This window comes from Rhinolophus ferrumequinum, chromosome X (assembly GCF_004115265.2).
Source record: "Rhinolophus ferrumequinum isolate MPI-CBG mRhiFer1 chromosome X, mRhiFer1_v1.p, whole genome shotgun sequence".
NCBI classification, from domain to species: domain Eukaryota; kingdom Metazoa; phylum Chordata; class Mammalia; order Chiroptera; family Rhinolophidae; genus Rhinolophus; species Rhinolophus ferrumequinum.
In genome coordinates, this window is record NC_046284.1 from 113,762,231 (window position 1) to 113,786,302 (window position 24,072).

At 38.8% G+C, this 24,072-nt stretch overlaps 1 protein-coding gene across 6 annotated transcripts in view; it reads right to left on the reverse strand.

Annotated features, from left to right (window-relative positions):
- REPS2 (RALBP1 associated Eps domain containing 2) overlaps positions 1 to 24,072 on the reverse strand; it is a 207,795-nt gene that overhangs the window by 50,283 nt on the left and 133,440 nt on the right. For all 6 annotated transcript variants that reach the window (XM_033109693.1, XM_033109675.1, XM_033109684.1 and 3 more), the window contains one exon: positions 22,025 to 22,086. In XM_033109693.1, the coding sequence (XP_032965584.1) occupies positions 22,025 to 22,086 (62 nt within the window). The remainder of the gene's footprint in view (positions 1 to 22,024; positions 22,087 to 24,072) is intronic.

Here is a 24,072-nt window from a genome sequence, read left to right on the forward strand (position 1 = left end):
TTTTCCTGGTGCCTAAGCTGAACCAGCAAATAGGAGGTCCTCTGATCGACGTGTGCAGTGAGCTAGTAATGAACCCAACACCGTTTCATGTTCCACTGGACAAGTCAAGAATTCATCCCACAGTGACTAGAGCCATAAAGCACAGCAGTTACCAGGCACAGGCTTCGGAATCAAACCCAGGTTTTGCAATTGTTTGTTGTATAATCTAGGCATATGCTTAACCTCGCTGAGCCACAATTTTCTTTGTCTGCAAAAGGGGATAATCCACCCAAACTCCTAGCATGGTGAAAATTAAGTGAAGCATCTGTGTAGAGTGCTAAGCACAATTTTATAGTAGCTGTTCAATAATGGCAGCTACTATCATAATCAGAAGTAAAATTACAACTGGTTTCCCAGCCAATTCAACACAGGGACTTTTCCCCTCTTGCCAAAAGATGAAAACCTAGACTGAGAAAGTGCTGACTGCAGTTTAGATTATAAGCAGATCTCCTAAAGCAGGCTATCCACAATCCAAATTTGTGCTACTGCTACCAATACTGGAGAGAAGAGATTTTTTATTTTAAATAAAGCCCTTTCAGACTTTCAGATTTCATCATCACTGCCTCAAACATCTCAGGCAGTTTGCACTGAATGTCTCTGGTGGCCCCCTATGACTGGCCAATCCAACACTGGAGACACCCGGGGGAACACTGACAGAGGTGCTCAGGGACAATTCTGACAGAAGTGGATAATCAGGAACTATAATGGGAAACTAGCCCCTGGACACAGCAGTGGCACAGCATAACCCCTTGGGGATTCCTGGAACCTCCTGGATTATGGCCAACATCCATGAAACTGACTTACTGTTACAATTATAGGTCTATGGACACTGTATTTTGGTCTAAAAGACAAATATTTTGACCACAACTAGGGTTTTGTTCTTCTATTTCCAATTTCTAGTAATAGAATAGAGACCTGATCAAGTCTGAGCCACACCCTCTACTCATCACATACCTAAAGCCATATTATAATGCCATTTGCATAGCCAACAACCTGGACCTCACATATAAGGTGATCTATGGGACGATTCGCTTGAGAATGAGCCTCTTGAGACTCATGTTCCCCACTGGATAAAGCTTAAGAAAGATGTGACATGCAGGCCTCTTGCCACACCAAACAGACCCTTACTAAAACAGACACCCATCACCATCACAATTCAAAGGCATCTGGTTATGACGCCTTTAGAAATCCTTTTTGCTGGTCCCCAATCCTAGATCTATATAGGCCTGGCAACAATACCTAAAATAAATAAACATTTCAAAGTCCTAGCCACTCCCAATATGTTGCCATACTTATCATTTTGAATCCCCTTCTACATTCCATTGTTCTGTATTAGTGATGGAATTTTTGAATAACATCTTTTCTAACTACTGATAGCTCATACTTAGACTATGAAAAATGTCCCCTTTTGGGTTGACACCGCCCTTCCTGCATGAGCTATGTCTATCAGAGGAGGGTTGCTTTAGAAAAAAGTCCAATTAGAAATAACTGGTTAGAGAGAGAGAGCTATAAAAATTATGTTTAAGAGTTAGGAACCAGCCATAACATAAATTCAGTATTGATGAGGATGTCAAACTAAAATGAGAATACCGTTGGAGTATAAATTACTACAAATACTTTATAAAACTGTTTGGCAGTATCCACTAAAGCTGCACACATGCTTACCGTGTGACCCGGAAATTCTATTCCGGGTAGAGACCCCAAAGAAATGAAAACCTATATCTACTCAAAAATTTGTAGATGAATACGCATAGCAGCATTATTTATAATTGCCAAAATTTGAAAACTACCCAAATGTCCACGAACAGTATAAAACAGTGATATATTTGCACACACAATGGAATACTATACAGCAATGATCTACAATTACACACAATATGGATGAATCACACAACAGCATTTAAGTAAAATAAGCCAGACACAAGCGTATATACTGCACAGTTCCAATTGCATAAGGTAGAAAACAAGTAAAACTCATCTGTGCTGTTAGAAGTCAGAATAGCGGTAACACTAAGAATAAAGAATAAAAACCAGAAAAGAGCATAAAAGGGGCTTTCTGAGGTGCTAGTCATATTCTGCTTTTTTATTTCAGTGCTGATTACACACGTGTGTTTAGCTTGTAAAAATTCACTGAGTTGCATGTTCGATGTGCACTTTTCAATATGCATATTACACTTCAATACAAAGTTAAAAAAAAAATCCAGTAGAGCCAATTTCCTGGAATGTCCTTAAAGTGCCACCTAGTGGTACAAGTTAAATGTAAACAAGAAGGATGATTCCTCTCTAGTGACTTCAAAAATATGGCCCCATTTCTAACAGCACATTCTGGAATTGGGCTGAAACAGTGCCCTACCTAAACTTAAAAAAACAAAAACAACACCTCTCCCTGGCACACACAATCCTGACAGCAGGATTCAGCAGCAAGTAAAGCTGTCTGCTACACAGCACACTGGTTCCACTGAGCCCGAGGCACATCTCTTCCTGACTCCGCCTGCAATCAGCCATGTTGGGAGTATTTACAACACAGACATTGGCCAAGGCTATAAACTGAGGCTTTTTCTTTTTTCAGAGAGGTTTACAAGCACATCGGTAGGTGATACCTACAGAGCTTGCTGAGCAGAGCAGGGTATTTAGGAGGGAGTCCCGAGGAAAGAAATCCTTTATCCCATTTTCCCTGACAGGTTCATTGTCCTCTTCCTCACCTTGGCATAACTCTTCTAATTATGCTTGAGAAACACAGAGTTGGGAAGGACCACCCACAGTAAGCCTTTGAAGCTGCCAGTTGAATAAAGGATAATTGCTCAAGGTTTTGCTTGTACAGTCTGAAAGACGGCATCTTGGTCAGACAAAGGTCCTCAGGCCAAAGCCACAACCTACAGACACAGACATTGTGATCCTTGAGTCAGGAGACGGCGTGTTAAAAGGCTGGTGAGGGACCAATCTGTCTGTCCACCGAGTCTTCTCCTGATGATGTGGACTTGGCTTGCTGACCCCATATAGGCATAGGGCCAGCCCATGAAAGGTCACAAAAGTGGGAAAGAACGTGATCCTGCTACAAGTGGTTTAGTAAGCCAGTCTGGCACTAATTCTGGACTTGTGACCACTAACTTCTGGCTATCCTGAGTCTGTTCTTCTGTGTTTGCCAACTAGACCCTGTCTGTATGTCACTGGGCCCGCAATAATAATAATTATAACAGCTAATTGTCGTTGAGGACTGACCATATGCCAGGCACCGTTATAAGCTTTACAGATATTAACTCACTTAAGCATCACACCAACCCTATGAGTACATACAATCATTATCCCCATTTTACAGATGATGAAATTGAGACACAGAGAGGCTAAGTAACTTGCCCAACAACACACAGGCAGTAAGAGGCAGAGAGATAGCATTTGAACCCTGGGCCTGCGTTCTTAACTACACTGTCCGACTGCCTTCCTGGGCCGACCTCTGGTGTCCTCCATTGCCTTTTCCCATTAATACCATAGCACATTTAAGCATACTCCAATCCAGCCCCACTTCTGCACTTGCTCCTCCCCCGACACTTACAAATGCTTCCTGGTTTCTGTCACTGTGTGGTGGGGGGGTTAAGAGAAGAGAAATAAGGATTCTATTGTTCAGGAACCTAAAAGCCAACCATAACTGACCCCCAGGGTAAAAACTGGGCTATTTGTTAGTTATAGGAAACAACCCTACAACCCTTGACAATACAGCATGAGGAAATAGGTTTAAATGAGACACATGGAAAATGCCAGTTATATATGTACAGCATGAGGAACCACAGAATGGATGGCATTAGGCATCACTGCCTTCAGAAGGCGAGGCAGGATGAAGGAGCTACGGGATAAGGAGCATACCGCCACCTTTGACCTTTGTGCTCTCACAGTTCTTAGCGAAGTGTGGGCCTCTGATAAATACATTCCATTAACACCTGATGAATTATTAGATGAACTTATGGCATCTTCCAGAGGAATGATGTTAGTTAGGAAAGTAGGCTGTATATGATAATATTATGAGCACAATCTAATAAGGACGGGAAAACTAAGAAAGAAAACAAGCTATCAGTGGTGGGGTCAAGCTAATTTATGAAGCGGTTTCAGAACATAAACTGTATCCCTGATAAAGATAACATGTCAACTCAGTTGTTAAGAAGAGAGAGATTAAGAAACTAATTCGGAGATGTGGATCCACAGCAGGATAGGAGGAGCTGGCACTCTGTAGCTAGATAGCCAGGGTTAGAATCGCAGCTTTAACTTGCTGCGGGTGACATGGGGCAAATTCCTGAAGTTCTCTGTGCCTTATTTTATTTATCGGCAAAATGAGGATAGCAACAGAACCTACTGTACATGGTTGCTAGGATTAAATGGCTTAATATTTGTAAAGCACTTGGAAGAACATCTGGCACATAAGCACTATACTTAAGTGCTTAGTAAATTAATAAAATAAATGGATCACAAAGCCTCTATGGTTTGTCTATTTCTAAAATCAATTTTGAAGTGCATAAATCACAGTTGTTTATGATGCAAAAGTTTTGCCTTTTTGTTCCCTTTTAGAAGGTGAGATAAGGATTACACTTGGCCTTTTGCTAAACCAAATATGACCACACTGACCAAAATGTGAAAGCTATTTTGGCCAAGATGAATGTAAGTTTGCACTGGGTAAGGCATTTTAAAAATAAGCATTTTAGCTTAATGTAAGGAAATACTTCATATTTACAAAATTATTGGTGGGCACAGAGACAGGAAATTCTTGTTAACTTTTGCTTAGCAGATCTATATTAATTTTTGTGACATGCAACAAATGAGTTTTCTCTCTCTAAACGTTTATCATTAAATTTCTAGCACCTCCATGAAATCCTTTCCCAGCTCTCTTCTACAACAGCTGGATCTGTCACTCACTAGGTTCCAAGTAGCTCACCTTTGCTTTCTGAACCTCAACTTCCTCTTCTATAAAAATGATATGCAATGACAGATTTGAGGGCATGAGCACAAAATTAAAGACTTAGACTCACAAGCCAGATAAAGATCCGGGTGGAGCCAAAACATAAAGTGGCAGATTCGGAAGCAGGCAGAGGCAGCAGAGAGCTCACAAACAGCAGAATAACAGGCATTTAAATGCCCCATGAGGCAGGGAACTTGCTCCAAGTTCATTCCCTGAAGCCAGGGGTGAAGGTGGTGTTTCATGACCGGTAAAGCTGCAAAACCATGATGGAGCCCGTGAAGGTACTCGGGGTTGTCTATTTAAGAAAGGAAGCAGATATAACATTGCAGCCTGGTCTTGGGCGAAGCCATCATCTGGTGCCATCTGCACAATCCCTGACAACTGAATCAGATGGAAGTGCTGCACCTCAAGTATAAGAACTGGTCCTAGACTGGAGGCCCATGGGTGCAGGGCTGTGAGGTGTGGTTGGCAGAGAATCCACTGAACTGCTAGGAAGGGAGGCACTCAGAGAACTGAGAATGAAATTTAAACTCCAATTCAAAATAAGACTGCTAAACAAATTTCAAAAAAACATGAAGAATAAAACCAACACTAAGCACAGCCAAAAAAAAAAAAAACTTACCCCTGACAAAAATGAAAATAGAACAACTGGAAAATAATGTTTAGAATCCTCTCAAAATTAAAAGTAGGAAATGTATTCTAAAAAAGAACAGTATGTACCACAAATTGGGAGAGTCAAACAAGAATAGATATAAAAAAGAATGGATTCTAAAACCTTGAATCACACACAGTTATAGAAAAAGAGTTATTAATTTGGAAGACAGAAATTTCATCCAGGACCAGCCTACAGAGATCACAACATAAAAAGATAAAAGAGCCATTACTAGAAGTAAAAGATGTGTTGACAGGCATAGAAACACAGCTAATTGGAGTTCAAGAAGAAAATAGAATAGAGAATAAAAACCCACAGAGATACGACTAAGAGTGTTGTAAAATTAAAGACATGATTTGCCAGATGGAAAATGCATACCAAACATCACCTTGGAATAAATAAGTTTAAATCTATGCCTAGATGCATCACAGTGAAATTGAAACGGAACATCAAAAATAATGATAAAGTTTTAAAAGCCACCCTAGAGAAAAGAAACCAAAAAATAGACTGACAGTAGAATTCTCAATGGCAGCAACAACAAAAGCCAGAAGAGAAGGAGGTAATACATTCAAAATGCTGAGGGAAAATAATCTTCAACTTAGAATTCTGTACACAGTAAAATTACCATTTAAGAGAAAGGGCAGTAAGAATTTACCACCCAGAGAACACGGATGAAAAAAACTACCAGATGATATATTTCAGTAAGCTGTTTATTTGACCCTGACAACAGGCTGGAATCATCCTAACTATATGATTATGCATTATTATAAGTCTTATCACAAGTTCTGAACTCGTGGTCTCTAAAAGTAGCCCCCAATGGTTATTTTACCCGGATGAAGCTGTGAATGACTTTTTCATTCCAGTTGTCATATCACAGAGCATTTTTTCCCTTTCCCTCAATCCTTAATTATAAAAGGAAACCTTTAAAAAATAAGCTGCCTAATTTCCCCACCAAAATATCTTATTTAAAATTCTACCAACTGCTTAGCAGTCTATCTCCAAGTGCTTAACAGTAGACATTGACATTTAGCACTGAAACGTCTGGAGATCTTCATAGATACCTCAATCACACACATACTACACAGAGCCTCCCCAAAATAGAGAATGTACTTATATAAACAAATTAGCATAAGATACATAAATTATAAATTAATTACTTAAGTGACTCCTTTAGACAGCTAAAAAAAAGTTAGTGGAACCACAAGTGCCGGCATGGATGTGGAGAAAAGGGAACGCTTGTGCACTGTTGGTGGGATTGCAGATTGGTGCAGCCACTATGGAAAACAGTATGGAGGTATCTCAAAAATCTGAAAATGGAACTACCTTATGATCCAGTAATTCCACTCCTAGGTATCTATCCGGAGAAATCCAAAACTCCAATTCAAAAATCTTTATGCACTCCTATGTTTATTGCAGCACTATACACAATAGCTAAGACATGGAAACAACCGAAATGCCCATCAGTAGATGACTGGATTAAGAAACTGTGGTACATTTATACAATGGAGTATTACGCAGCCATAAAGAAGAAAGAAATCTTACCATTTGCAACAACATGGATGGACCTAGAGAACATTATGTTAAGTGAAATAAGTCAGACAGAGAAAGATAAGTACCATATGATCTCACTTATATGCGGAATCTAAAGAAAAGAATAAGTGAATGAACTAATCAGAAACAGTTTTGGAGACAAAGAGGAAAAACTGAGGGTTGCTAGATGGGCAGGGGGGTGGGGGTAAGGGAGAAGGTGAGGGGATTAGAAAACAATCAGTAACCATAAGATGGCCACGGGGATTGAAAATTAATCTGGGGAACATACTTTAGTGGTTACCAGAGGGTAAAGGGGTTGGGGGTGGGAGATGAGGGTAAGGGGGATCAAATATGTGGTGATGGAAGGAGAACTGACTCTGGATGGTGAATACATAATGTAATTTATAGATGATGTGATACAGAATTGCACACCTTAAATCTATGTAATTTTACTAACAATTGTCACCCCAATAAATTTAATAAAAAAAATACATAGAAACAAATGACAATCAAAATACATCCTATCAAAATTTTGGAGATGCAGCGAAAGCAGTTATAAGAGGGAAATTTATATCATTACAGGCCTATCTCAAGAAACAAGAAAAATCCCAAATAAATAACCTCATGTTACACCTTAAAGAACTAGAAAAAGATGAACAAGTGAAACCCAAGGTCAGCAGAAGAAAGGAAATAACAAAAATCAGAGCAGAACTAAATGAAATAGAGAACAAAAAGACAATAGAAAACATTAATGTGACAAAGAGCTGGTTCTTTGAAAAAGTTAACAAAATTGACAAACCCTTGGCTAGACTCACTAAGATAAAAAGAGAGAAGACACTAACAAAATCAGAAATGAAAAAGGGGAAGTTATCACGGACACCACAGAAACACAAAGGATCATCCAAGAATACTATGAAGCCACCAAAATTATATATATATATATGCCACCAAATTCAATAACCTAGAAGAAATGGAAAAGTTCTTAGAAACATATAGCCTTCCAAGCCTGAACCATGAAGAACTGGAAAATCTAAACAGACCGATCACCAGTAACGAAATTGAATCAGTCATCCAAATGAGAAACAAGAACTCATAGACACACACAATAGTTTAGTGGTTACCAGAGGGTAAGGGGGGTGGGGGGTGGGAGATGAGGGTAAGGGGGATCAAATATATGGTGATGGAAGGAGAACTGACTCCGGGTGGTGAACACACAATGGGATTTATAGATGATGTAATGCAGAACTGTATACCTGAAATCTATGTACTTTTACTGACAATTGTCACCCCAATAAATTTAAAAATAAAATAAAAATAAATAAAAAAAATAAAATAAATAAATAAATAAATAAATAAATAAATAAATAAATAAATAAAAGAAACTGAATCAGTCATCCCAAACCTTCCCAAAAGCAAAAGTCCAGGACCAGATGGATGCACTAGTGAATTCTACCAAACCTTCAAAGAGGATATAATACCAATCCTGCTCAAACTCTTCCAAAAACTGAGGAAGAGACAGTACTCCCTAACTCATTTTATGAGGCCAACAGTACCCTGATACCAAAACCTGGCAAGGACAACACAAAAAAAGAAAACTACAGACCAATATCTCTGATGAATACAGATGCAAAAATCCTAAACAAAATTCTAGCAAATCGAATACAAAAATGCATTAAAAAGATTATTCATCACGACCAAGTGGGGTTCATCCCCAGGGCACAAGGATGGTTCAACATTCGCAAATCCATCAACGTGATACATCACATAAACAAAATAAAGGACAAAAATCATATGATTATATCAATTGATGCAGAAAAAGCATTTGACAAGATACAACATCCATTTATGATAAAACACTTAATAAAATAGGTATAGAAGGAAAGCACCTTAACATAATAAAGGTCATATATGACAAGCCCTCAGCAAATCTCATAATTAATGGTGAAAAACTGAAGCGCTTTGCTCTACGTTCAGGAACACGACAGGGCTGTCCCCTATAACCTCTGCTTTTCAACACAGTGTTGGAAGTCCTTGCCAGAGCAATCAGGCAAGAGAAAGAAATAAAAGGCATCCAAATTGGGAATGAAGAAGTTCAACTGTCAGTCTTTGCAGATGACATGATGCTATATATAGAAAACCCGAAAGACTCCACCAAAAAGCTATTAGAAACAATCAACGAATACAGTAAAGTTGCCGGCTACAAAATCAATGTACAAAAGTCCATTGCATTCCTATATACTAACAATGAAATCTCAGACAAGAAATACAAAAATCAATTCCTTTTGCAATTGCAGCAAAAACAATAAAATACCTAGGAATAAACGTAACCAAGGATGTGAAGGACCTATATGCTGAAAACTATAACACATTTTTGAAACAAATTGAAGAAGACACAAAGAAATGGAAAGACATTCCATGCTCATGGACTGGGAGAATCAACATCGTTAAAATGGCCATATTACCAAAAGCAATATACAGATTTAATGCAATCCCCATCAAAATCCCAATGGCATTTTTTAAAGAAATAGAACAAAAAATCATCAGATTTGTTTGGAACCACAAAAGACCCCGAAAGCCAAAGCAATCTTAAGAAAAAAGAACAATGCTGGAGGTATCACACTCCCTGACTTTAGCTCGTACTACTTGGCTACAATAATCAAAACAGCATGGTATTGGCAGAAAAACAGACACATAGACCAATGGAATAGAACTGAGAATCCAGAAATAAAACCACATAAATATGGACAGATAATTTTTGACAAAGAAGCTAAAAACATACAATGGAAGAAAGACAGCCTCTTCAATAAATGGTGCTGGGAGAATTGGATAGCCATGTGCAAAAGAATGAAACTGGACTATCTGTCACCATGTACCAAAATTAATTCAAAATGGACCAAAGACTTAAGCATAAGACCTGACACAATAAACTGCATAGAAGAAAACATAGGTACTAAACTTATGGACCTTGGGTTCAAAGAGCATTTTATGAATTTGACTCCAAAGGCAATGGAAGTAAAAGCTAAAATAAACGAATGGGACTACATGAAACTTAAAAGCTTCTGCACAGCAAAAGAAACCATCGACAAAATAAAGAGGCAACCAACTGAATGGGAGAAGATTTTTGCAAACAGTGCCTCCGACGAGGGGCTAATATCCAAAATATATAAGGAACTCATGAAACTCAACAACAAAAAAACAAACAACCCAATTGAAAAATGGGCAGAGGACCTGAAGAGACATTTCTCCAAAGAGGACATACAAATGGCAAATAGACATATGAAAAAATGCTCAACATCACTAATCATCAGAGAAATGCAAATAAAAACCACAATGAGATATCACCTCACCCCAGTCAGAATGGCTATCATCAACAAGGCAAATAGTAACAAGTGTTGGAGAGGCTGTGGAGAAAAAGGAACCCTCATACACTGTTGGTGGGAATGCAGACTGGTGCAGCCGTTATGGAAGGCAGTGTGGAGGTTCCTCAAAAAATTACGAATAGAATTACCATATGATCCAGCAATCCCTCTCCTGGGTATCTACCAAAAAAAATCTGAAAACATTTATACATAAAGACACGTGTACTCCAATGTTCATTGCAGCTTTGTTTACGGTGCCCAAGACATGGAAACAACCAAAACGTCCTTCGATAGATGAATGGATAAAGAAGTTGTGGTATATATACACAATGGAATACTATTCGGTGGTAAGAAAAGATGATATAGGACCATTTGTGACAACATGGATGGATCTTGAGATTATAATGCTAAGTGAAATAAGTCAGACAGAAAAAGCAGAGAACCATATGATTTCACTGATATGTGGTATATAAACCAAAAACAACAAAAGAACAAGACAAACAAATGAGAAACAAAACTGATAGACACAGACAATAGTTTAGTGGTTACCAGAGGGTAAGGGGGTGGGGGGTGGGAGATGAGGGTAAGGGGGATCCAATATATGGTGATGGAAGGAGAACTGACTCTGGGTGGTGAACACACAATGGGATTTATAGATTGTGTAATACAGAATTGTACACCTGCAATCTATGTAATTTCACTAACAATTGTCACCCCAATAAATTTAAAAAAAAAAAGGTTTACTGTGTACTTCTATGCAGTACAATCAGGAAATATTTCTGTATTTGGCTGTTACCCCTTTCCTACTACCTTCCATATACTCATTTCAGTGGATGTCTAATATTCTGTTAGGCGGATATACAATACGCTTAATCAGAGCCTCTATCTTGGACATTTATGTTGTATTGTTTTTATTTTTATCGATAGTAAAACAGATGTCATCACAGACCTTTTATTTTCTTTTAAGTTAGTTCTCGGGATAAAATCTAATGGCATTTGTTGATAGTTGGCAAAACTTTGAGTGCGCCTTTTTAAAAAGTGGGATTTATACTTAATCTTTTCTCTTCTATTCCAATGCCAGTATTTCGTCACTATTTCTCTGTCTCTTGTCCTTGAACTTATCATTACGGCCATTTCTTTTGCCTTCTGAATTTCTCATTCAGTGCCAACTGTTTGAGAATAATAGTTTTCAAATTCCTTTCATAAATCTGTAGAAGAGGACTTGTAGAACTCTCGAGATTCAATGAACAGAAGTTGGTCTAAACCACAGCTGTTGCTTTATGCTACACTGACCTGGAGCTATGATTAGCTCTTTGAATAATCTATGAACCAATTCTACAACTAGCAAACATATAATAAAATGTATTGTCAAAGTCAATGCAGGAAAAAACATCTTACACAAAACAATCATTTACTTGAATATTCAACCTTGATAAATTCAAAACAATGTCACCTACAGTAAGAGATAAATTTATCAGAACCTGGTTTTAATGAAAATAGTCTTCTATTTTGACCAGAGAACAACACAAGCTTAAATACATGCGTGGTCAGTCTAGCTAAAGGTTTGTCAATACCTGTATTATTGATCTTTCCAAAAACCAGCTTTTGGTTTCAGTGATTTCTCCATTGTTTTTCTATTCACTACTTCATCTATCGCCTCTCTACTCTTTATTTTCTTCCTTCTCCTAGCTTTGGTTTATCTTGCTCTTCTTTTGCTAGTTTCTTATGGTAAAGCTGGCTGATTGATTTTGGGGCCTTTCTTATTTTTTCCAGTTTTACTGAGATATAACTGACATACAGCTCTGTATAAGTTTAAAGTGTACTACATAATAACCAATACACACATATTGCAAATGATTCCCACAATGTTCAGTTAATATCCAATCTGCTCATGTAGTTACAATAATTTTTTTTCCTTCTAATGAGAGCTTTTAGGATCTACTCTTCTAGCGACTTTCAAATATATCATAGAGCAGTATTAACTATAGTCACCGTGCTGTACATTATATCCCCAGGACTTATTTCTTATAACCGGAAATTTGTACCTTTTCACCACCTTCATCCAATTCCTCCACCCCCAACCCTTGCCTCTGGTAAGCACAAATCCGGTTTTTTCCTATGAATTTGGCTTTTTATTTTGTTTTAGATTCCACATGTAAGTTACATCACACAGCATTCGTCTTTCTCTGACTTATTTTACTTAGCATAATGCCTTCAAGGTCCTGGATCCCTTTTTTGTTCTCAATATAAGTGTTTACAACTACAAATTTCCCTAAGTACTGCTATCACTGCATCCCATAGGTTTTGTTACATTTTGTTTACATTCATCTCACGGTATTTCCTAATTTTACTTGTAATTTCTTCTTTGACCCATTTGTATTTTAAGTCAGACAGAGAAAGACAAATACCATATGATCTCACTTATATGAGGAATCTAAAGAAAACAGTTTTGGAGACAAAGAGGAAAAACTGAGCATTGCTAGATGGGCGGGGGGGTGGGGGTAAGGGGGAAGGTGAGGGGATTAGAAAACAGTCGGTAACCACAAGATGGCCACGGGGTTTTGAAAATTAATTTGGGGAACGTAATCAATAATGTTGTAAAGATTTTGTAGGGTATCCGATGGACACGTGTCCCATTTGGGAGACCACCTCAGGGGAGATGCAGATGCCTGATCACTGCACTGTACACTTGAAGCTGAACAATAATGAATGCCAACTATAATTTTATATATATGTATGTATATATACGTATGTATATACTTACAAGAAGCGCAGTACAGCATTAGGAATAGAGACAGTGAAAATGTAATGGCTGTGCGATGTCAGAGGGATAGTGGATGGGGGGAGGGGGGTTCACACAGTGTGAGGGAAAGAAATGATAAACGTCTAAGTATTACTTTGTCTTGTGCACCTGGAACTAATAAAAAAAAAAAGAGTATGTTGTCTAATTTCCACATATTAGTGAATCTTCCAGTTTTCCTTCTGCTATTTATAGTTTTACTCCATTGTGGTCAGAGAAGATACTCTGTATGATTTCAATCTTTTTAAATTTATTGAGCGGCAGCCGAATGGCTGAGTTGGTTAGAGTGTGAGCTCTAAACAACAGCGTTGCCTGTTGCCTGAACGCTAAACATCAGCGTTTCTGATTCCCACTGAGCCAGTGGGCTGCGCCCTCCACGACTAGATTGAAGACAACGAGCTGCCGGAGGGGCAGCCGGATGGCTCAGTTGGTTAGAGCGCAAGCTCTCAACAACAATGTTGGAGGTTCAATTCCTGCATGGGATGGTGGGCTGCACCCCCTGCAACTAAGACTGAGAACGGCGACTGGACTTGGAGCTGAGCTGCACCCTCCACAATGAGATTGAAGGACAACAACTTGGAGCTGATGGGCCCTGGAGAAACTGTTCCCCAATATTCCCCAATAAAAAATTTTTTGAAAAAATTTATTGAGACTTGTTTTGTGCCCTAACATACTCTATGTGCACTTGAGAAAAATGTATATTCTACTGTTGTTGAGTGGAGTGTTCTATAGATGTCTGTTTGTTAGGTCTAGCTGATTTATAGTGTTTTTCAAGTCCTCTACTTCCTTATTGGTCTTCTATCCATTATTGAAAGGGAGATAGAGAAGTCTCTATTATTATAGAACTGTCTATTACTCCCTTCAATTCTGTTAAGTTGTGCTTCGTGTATCTTCGAGCTCTGTTGTTAGGTGTGTATAATTTTATGATTTATCTTCTTAATGGATTGACCCTTTTATCAATACATAATGTCCTTCTATGTCTCTTGTAACAATTTTTGTCTTTAAATCTATTTTGTCTGATATTAGTATAGCCTCCCCAGCTCTCTTTTGGTTACTATTTGCATGGAATATCTTTTCCCATTCCCTTACTTTCAACCTATTTGTACTATTGGATCTAACGTCAGTCTCCTGTAGACAGTACATAGTTGGATATTTTTTAATCCATTCTGTCTCTGCCTTTTAATTGGAGATTTTAATCCACTTAAAGTAATCACTAATAAGGAAAGATTTAATTCTGCGATTTTGCTATTTGTTTTCTGTGTTATACCTGTTTTGTTCCTCAATTCCTCCATCACTGTCTTCTCCTGTGAATGAATTTTATCTGGTGTACCATTTTTACTACCTTCTCATTTTTTTCTATATATATATTTTTTTCTTAATGGTTACCCTAGGAATTATAAACATCGTAACTTTATAACAATCAAGTTTGAATTAATACCAACTTAGTTTCAATAGTATACAAAAACTCTGCTTTACAGCCCCACCATCCCCTTTATATTATTGTCACAAATTACACAGTTATACATGTTTGCCCATTAGCATAGATTTATAATTATTGTTTTAAGCATTTCCCTTTTAAATCATATAGAAACAAAGAGAGTTTTAAAAAAACAACACTGCAACACTACTGGCTTTTATATTTACCGTGTTTCCCTGAAAATAAGACCTAGCCAGACAATCAGATCTAATGCGTCTTTTGGAGCAACAGTTAATATAAGACCCAGTCTTATTTTTCTATAAGACTGGGTACAATATAAATATATTAATACAATATAAGACCGGGTCTTATATTAATTGTTGCTCCAAAAGACGCATTACAGCTGATTGTCCAGCTAGGTCTAATTTTCGGGGAAACAGGGTACCAATGTAGCTACCTTCACCATTTTTCATTTCTTTGTGGCTTTGAGGCACTGTTCAGGGTCCTTTCATTTTAGCCTGGAAGACTCCCTTTAACATCTCCTATAGGGCAGGTCTACTAGTGACAAAGTCCTTGAGCTCTTGCTTATCTGGGAATGCCTCAGTCTCCAGTGACACTGTCTGTAGGGCCTGTAAAGTGCCTCCCCAGGCCACCTGCTGCCATCAGGCTCGGGTTAAGAGACAATCTCCCCCTTTGGTCTCTGCTGAAGCCATTTCTGCTGGGTAGGAAAGCACTACCCCAGGCTGTCTGTTGCCACCAGATGAGGGACAAGAGATCAGATTCCCCAGTCGGTCTCTGTTGACACCAGAGGGAAGGGCATCTGTAGTGTTTGGCTGGGGTAGGGACGATATTGTCAAACAGGTTTATATCCAGCTTGGCTGCTCCTTTCCCAGTCCTCTGGCCAGACAGTAGACTTTTCTTGGGACTGTGTTTTTTTCGTCTGTATCCATTGATGGTTCCAGGTTGTAGGCTTATCTAGTGCCCAGTCCAGGATACATTGGAGACTTAAAAAAACTCAGAGAACTCATTGCCATGCCATTCCTCAAGTCCTAAGATCCTAGCCAGTCTGCTTTCCTCTTTATATCTTTCAAAGTCCTCCTTCTGTTATATTATGTCCAGGGTTTTTAGTTGTACTTAGCAGAGGAGAGCACGGAGAAATTACTCTAAGCCCCCAATTGTGTTTTACAGTGTTTCATCTATATTTGCAACAAAAACTTTCTTGGACAGGGGAAAACAATACATAATCAGAGACCTTAAGCACTAGAAGGATCCACGTAGTCTAATTTTCTCATTTTATAGAAGAGGCAGTAGGTCTTGGAGACTAATTTGCTCACTTCCCAAAAAGCAATAGAGCTACACAGTAGTAGGGCTAAGAGTAAGACCACAGATAGACACATTCACCCAGTGTTGTACAGCTTTCAGTAGGTTCTTTCATCATCACAGATGAAGATAAATCCTGGGCCTAGATCTTCCTCCCTTAATCACTGCAATATTCATTAACACACTGTGATTTTCAGCTAATCTACAGCATGTACTATAGGACAGAACAGAGTAAACACTTTGGAAGAAAATGAAGATGGCATCTTAGGTGATGTGTGTTTGTAAATTCTCCTCAGAATAATTACTGAGTTTCTAATACATAAATACATAGAAAAACACCTCTTGACATATACTAAATTTATATGTTAATGAGTGAAAATTAGGATGTTGTATATACTTTAGAAAGCTCACAAATACGCTTTACCAACACAGCCAATGTATTCAAGTTAATTCAGTGACTAATGTACATTACATGAGGTCATGTGAATATATTATAGCAAAAGATCTCATGGTATTTGATGTATGCCCACAGAGTTTTAATTTGATAAAGAAAAAGGCCATGAAATTTTAGAAGCAGTGACATTTGTATATTGTTTATACTTAAAGAATGTTTCTTCCTGTTTTCTTACAGATATTTGAAAGTTCCAATGAGATAATACTTCATTTTACTCCCTTAAAAATGGATTTAGTATACGGCCAAAATGGATTCAGCATGTATATACTTTAATCAAATTTACATCTTAAAAAATATATTAGGTAACCCTGATAAGAGGCTTACATAATCACTAGTAATGCCAAAAAAAGAGAGGTCTAAAACTTTTAATTTCTCCCAGGAAAATTTACTATTTTGTATCATCAACTGTGTATTAACCATGGAAAGAATACTTGAAGTGATAGGATATTCATTTACAAGGACTGGGTACAGTTTTTTTAAAGCACAGAGTGTCAAATATTTCAGAAGAAGTTTAGGACCTACAGATGCCCATTTGAGTTTAAGTGAACCTCAGTCTTTCCTTCTAAATGAAACAAAGGCAGTAATTTATAAAAAGTTGTATCTAAGAAATTTGGCTTTGAAATAGAGCAGCATGCCCAGCATATTCCGTGGGGTTCCGTATTGCCTTAGGGACCTGATTCTGTGTAGCCAGATGACAAAGTCAGATGAGGGATTAGCTGTATATGTTCATGGCTAGTCCTTCATAATAGTACCCATAGGACCTGAGGCACAGTGACCAGTCCTTCCAGCAAGACCTTTCCATCGTGCCCTCTGATCCTGCTGATATCAGTCATTTCAAGAAGCCCGACTCCCATGCCATCCGTTGTAATCTGGGTTCCTGTCCCCATGGGGTGGGTCTATGTACATCTCCTAACCTGACCTCGTGCGTCCCACTCTCCCCAACTCAAGAAAGCCTTCCACTGTCCCCTTTAAGAACTCCTGGCACAGCATCAACAAACCCCCACATTCTCAACTTCTTCACTGAACAATCCTTCTTCTTGCCTTAATTCAGTGCTTCTCAATCCTGGCTGCACTTCAGAATCACCTGGGCAGCTTCTTAAAACTCCCCATGCCCTGGCCTCACCCCACACCAAAATCTCTGGGGGTGGGACCCCGGCCTCAGTAGGTTTAGCTCCCCCAGATGATTCCAGTGCACACAAGGGCTAAGTGACACCCTGCGCTCTCTCCTCAGGGGCCGCTCCCCAGGCAGAACTCCCTGTCAGGAGGCCCTTTCTCTCCTACATCCCAGGCACCACTGGGACTTGAGTGAGCAGGCCACTTGCTCTACACTGCCACCTCCAAACATTAAATCCCTCGCCCTAAGACTTCGTAGCTTTCCAAATTTCGGGCAGTTCCTCAAACCGCCTTGCAGAGGAGGTTTCTTTGCACTTGCTTTTTCTCTACAGTAAAGCTGTGAATACCTCAGCCATCTAAAAAGTTTTTGTTTCTTGAAAACTCATTTCATTGGTCACCTCCGCCCTTCCATGAAGCCCTCTTGGTCTCTCTAAGCTTAATATTGATAAAATGCTTCCTCCACAGTGCTTTCATCTTATAGTGCTATTTTAGTACTCGTTACACTGCTAGCAAGGCACACCTGCCATTATAAGGTGAGAAATTACGAGTATAAATAGGAAAATTCTGAGTACATTAGTCTACCGGGAGCCTCAATTCATCGAATGTGGTGCTAACATAATATTGAAAAGATTATCCTTTGTATTGAAAAACCTTTTCTTTATTAAAGATAATTACACTGAAGCTGTGCCTCTATCACAATTGCCACAAGAAATTTGTCATGAGATCAACACTATTAAAGGGATTTAGTTGCTGAAGTACCAAATAGGCCCTCAGCAGAGAACTGACCTACAGGGCAAGCACCAACTCTGTAGATGGCATTTGACTCCGTTCATACGCACACAAACAGTGAGCTAATAAGTTTAACTAACTCTCATTTTAACACTGCTCCCTAGGACCTTATGAAACAGTTAACTATAATTACTGTTTAGTCATATATGCTATGAATCAGTCTTTAAAACAAAACAATGTGTCATCTCTCCTGAGCTGAGCCAAAACACCCTGCCCTGGTCCCTAGTCTGTCCACGGGGAAACGTGGGGCACAAACCACTTGATTCCTTATATATTCACTTGGTCCTTCTTGATCTTACCTACAGTATGAAAAATAAAAAGATCTGGTTCTTTGAATTGATTCCTTTTCCTAATGCTAGGGCCCCATTTGTATAACGTAACCCAGATGTGCATTTCATAGCAGTGCCAGCTAAACTGCATTTTCTGCTGAAAACCTATACTTCATCTCTCTCACTTGATAACAGTAGAGAGATGCTTTGGATGTACGTAGAAATGATCTATATAAACCTTTATGCACATAGCTGCAAACATACAAACTCTTTTATATACTTAATATCTGGAAGTACAACACTGATTGGCCACACAGTTTTTAAAATAGTGTCCCTTTTTAGGGAATAAAACATTTTCTTGTTTGTTACAATCTAGTTTTCCCATTTATCAAGTTAAATAACATGAAAAACTTAAATCCAAGAATAATCCAAAAACATTTTATTTTAATCTCTTCTTAGAGCTACTGATAAATATACTGATTTAAATTATATCATCAGGCTTCCTGGTTTCTCCCTTAGGTACTACAGTTTAAACCCCGTAACAGAAGTCTCTGTAGTTAAGTGTGTGTGTGTGTGTGTGTGTGTGTGTGTGTGTGTGTATGTGTATGTGTGTATATATATATATATATATATATATATATATATATATATATATACATACATATATATATATTTTCCAAAGTCAGGATTATTGTCCATATATAGCAAGGAACATTCAAAAAAATTAACAGAGTAAAAGAATTTAGCATGTTAAAGTGGTTAAAATGACCCCATGAGAGAAAGCAAGAAGGAATAGAAAAACAAGGAAGAAAACAAAACACACTGAAAACATGACAATTTGAAATCCCAAGCTAATGTGCAGTAAATTTTATTTTTCATTTTCAACTCTTCTAGAAAAAAACTATTGGCATAAGATATAAAAATTTAACTTTAAGCACATAATATAGAGATGAGGTGACAGATGAAAGAGGTTTGGAAACGTTCTTACCAATACCTTAAGTCTGGTGTATAATAATGTTTCCTAACCACTAAGCCCTCCGGATATTAATAGGTATTTTATAAATAAAGAGATGAATGGTCACACAAGCTAGGAAATTGCCAGCTTTAACAAAATTGACCAGGTTTCTTTACTGTGGGACTTCAAAGCCTTTCCTGGGCTCATATGCCCTGGGAGCCTCCCAAAGCGGGTACAGAGGCAGCAGCCTGCATATCTCCCAGAAGGCTATTTTATCACAAGTAGTGTGAAGACAAGGTATCCAGGTGCCCCATACAGGTGGTCAGGTGAGTTTGTCCTGGTGCCAGCATTCAGAATCGGGCACTGCACAAAGACCCCAGACAAGCATGTGTGTATTACCCAGGACTTCCTCTTTGGAATGTGTGTGTCCCACTTAGAGGGGACGAAAGGGGGAGGGGGGAGTGGCACGGGGGCTTTCTGCCCGCATTTCTTACACACCTGTCTCTGTAGTCTGAGATCTCCAGAGTCAGGCAGCTGAGGCTCCCTGTTCACATTGTGATGGGAAGTCTAGCAGACAAAGCAGCAGTCTCATTTGTTAACAGTGACTTGAGAATTCCCAGTGCCCTGTCAGATCCTCAAGCCCCAAAGCAGGCAGGAAGCCCACCTGAAGCAGCTCAGATTAGGACTGCTGATCGCAGCATTTCCCAACCAGGAAGGAACTGTTGGCACTTGCACAGCAGGGGGAAGATAAGGAGGTTGGCCACAAAAGCCCTTTCAGGCAGGTCTTCCACTCATTCATCCAGGTGGCTCCCAAGCCCCACTTTGAAAGCAGCAGTTGGCAGAATGCCCACTAATTTTGTTGTGACAAAGTCCAGGTTTGCTGTTGGTGCAAATCCAGCGCCTCCTCTCATCTAGGTCCTCCGTAGGGGACTTGGTAAAAGCCTCAATTGCCAGAGCCACGGATCACTGTCTTCCTGTACACCCAGACACTCTGACTCCAGTGATGCGGAGGGGAGGGACCCTTAGACACGGACCTCGGTTTGGGAGCGGGCTCTACTATTTACTTGCTATGTCACCTTGGGTGACTGGCTTAACCCCTGTGTGCTTCAATTTCCTCATCTGTAAGAAAAGGATTATATTAGCACCTACTTCATAGGGTTTTTGTGGAGATTAGATAATGCACTGAAAGCACTTAGCACAATTCCTGGTCTATTGTGGATACTCAATGAACAGCCAATAATTAAATGAGCAGAAATAATGACCAGCAAAAGGCTTAGGATAGAACTAAAGCTTGGCATCAGATACACAGCAGGGACTCAATAAATACTTGTTGACTGATTAACCAATAATCTCCTAAAGGCAATGCTGGAGTATTGGAAAGGGGGTTCTCACTGGTTTATATGTGGGCGGGAAGAACGGGGCTTTCACCCATCAAACTGAAGCAGGAAGCCAGGACCTTATGTTATTTGCATCTCAAGTTTGAGTGGACGCTAAAAACCATCTAATTCTCCAAAAGAAGAACAAGCAAATGTTAAAAGTGGTTTCAGTGACTCAGCAAGTGATGAGACGCGCCATATGAAAAGGTATGCTCTGAACCACCCAGAGCAATGAGGTAGAAACTGGGACTGTTTATAGAGAAACTGCCTAACATTTTCTACCAAAAGTCAGAGAGGACTTTTAAAGATAAAAAGTTTCTTCAGCAGTAATTAATGAAAGGCAGAGTCCGTAGCACCCTTTATTACACTCCACAGATTTGCTGCTTGCTTCTCATTTTCAGCTCTACAAAGATTGTTGACGAATAAGGCCAGAGTAGCACATGTAAATAACGCAGAATAAATTCACAGGGGAGACAGATTTTGGTGACACGCTCTCCCAACTCCCGCTGTTACAGCTTACTGTTCCCAGGGAAACTACCCTCCTAAAGAAAGTGTTGTGGGCCCAAACCACAGCACTAACCCCAGGTTGATGACATTTTTAGTTTATGCAGAATAAACCAGCTCCTAAAACACTGATCAGAATATAGGCACCCAGACTGCACATGCTATACAGGAAAACCATGTCCCCCACACCAAATGGAGAGGAGCCCCTTCTACTCCTTTCTCTGGATGAAAACCACATGCAACCCTGTACAGCCAAGAGTGAACTAGGACACATTTGCTTAGTTGCTTATTGAGGAAACTTTCCCTTTTCCATATGAGGTTTAGAGACAGGAGGGGCTGGCTGGATAAGAAGAAATTTAAGCACTCTCTGCTCTCTTCAGCCAGATGCTATCTTGGGAACCTGACCAGCCAGTTCTGTGGTGATCCGTCTTCACAAAGGAAGCACAGTGGAAGGACAACTTCCCTACTACCCAACGGTTTACAGAAATCAACATCTGTCTCCTACCTGTGATGGACAAGGTCTCGGAGGGAGCGCTGGTGGCAGTGGTAACAATCCGGACTTAGTAGCTGAAAATAAAAACACAAACTATTAAGGCCCACCGAAAACAAAAGAAAATACCCTTCCATTTGTTAACTAGGATAGCAGTAGCATTTAATATGTTTAAGTTTTTAAAATCCATCTGAAGGCTTAATAAAAAAATCAAGGGAATATATGCTTTTCCTAATCCCGTTTTCATTTTCGTCCTACCCAAAATCCAAGGATAGGCTATTGTGATTAAGACAGTGTAAAACGGCACCATACACAGTTATTACAATATTATTGACTATATTTCCTAAACGGAGGGATCACTTTGTAAATTATATACATGTTTAACCACTATGCTGTACACCTGAAACTAATATAAAATAATACTGAATGTCAACTATCATTGAAAAATAATACTTTTAAATATTATTTTTAAAAAGACAGTGTAAAACGATAAGGAAAAGACACCCTTTGATCAAAAGACTGGAACCCAGCACAGGAAAGGCAGTCAATTCCTCATTATTCTGCTGTTAATTTTTTTTAAATTTATTGGGGTGACAATTGTTAGTAAAATTACACATAATTTTTTAGTTTCAAATAATCTAGGACCTGTGGCTTCTCTATTTCTCCCCAGTTCTCGGCCATTACACTGCTCATTAGCTCAGCAAGCAGGCTGGAGAAGCTAAGAGAGCAAGGGTCCCAACCAGGCAGCTCTACTGCCAAGTGAGTGGTTCTGAGAAGAGCAGGAGAGGCTGGAAGTAAAGGGCTAAAATGATAGTTAGGGATTCTTCCAAGATCTCCATTTCCTTTTCTCTCCCTGATACTTATTTTCATGGATGAGTAAATCTGTTTCTAAAATAATCTGGCCCCATTTGAAAGATCTTTTGAAAGAAAGTTTCAAGTCTAATTTTTTTTTTAATTTTGTGAGATACAGAGAAAATTTAGTTAAGCCAAGAATGTCTGAACTGTAACTTAAGGAAAATAAACATCTGCTATTGAATTATAAACAAAGCTATAATCACAAAGAAATAAGTTTATCATCACACACTGGCAAGTTAAACCACATTCTTAATAAATTTCTTATAAAAGCACACCATGCCCTATATAACTATAAGTATATACAACTATTTTTGTGTGTGTGTGTTTTTTTGCAAATCTGTAATATGTGTGCTAATATTTAGACAATTTTCTCTGCCTCAAAAATAAATCATAGCAACGTGCCAAGAACATAGAAGTTTCTGCAAATCACTTTTGATTTGACCTAGCTAGATCAGACAAGCTAGAAGATGGAGTTCGGGGCTTTCCACAAAGGTAATTTCATAGAGATTTTACATTCTGAGCCAATGCACGGATATGGTACAACCATGTGGACCCATCAATGATTTCTCTCAATCTGTCTTTCATTAAAATTTATGAAATACATCACTGGGTCAAAACTCCAGAGGTGGTGAGACCTTGAACAGTCTTCGACAACAAAGCACGTAGCAGCAGAGAATGACAAAAGCCTCAGGAACCATCTCAGGCCCCTGCTCTGTAGGTCCTTAAGGACTGGGCCTTTAAACTACCAGTTACTTTGAAAACAAAATGAAAACACAAACAAAAAACAAAATCTATTCATGCTTTCAAGGGAAAAGCCTTGCGCTAGAATAAAGTGTTTGTTAAAATAACCCTTTATTAACAAAAGACGACTAAGAAGTAAGCCATGTAATTAAACTGACTTCTGCTTCCAGCCAAGATGGAATAACAGAGACCAGATTTACCCTCCCATTTGAAATAGGCAAAAACAAACATATGGTGTTTTTTATATAAAACAACAGTTTAAGACCCTAGAACAAAACATATAAAACAAGTTTTCAAGACAGTAGGAAATTAGGCAACAAAAGACAGTGATCCCCGAGAGACAGGAAATAAACATGTGACTGTCCCTGCTTACTGCCCTGAGAGTTACTAGAAACAGGACCTATATCCAGATTCATGTCTACGCGTAATTTCATTTTCACTCTTACTTAACTTTGAAAAACAAACAA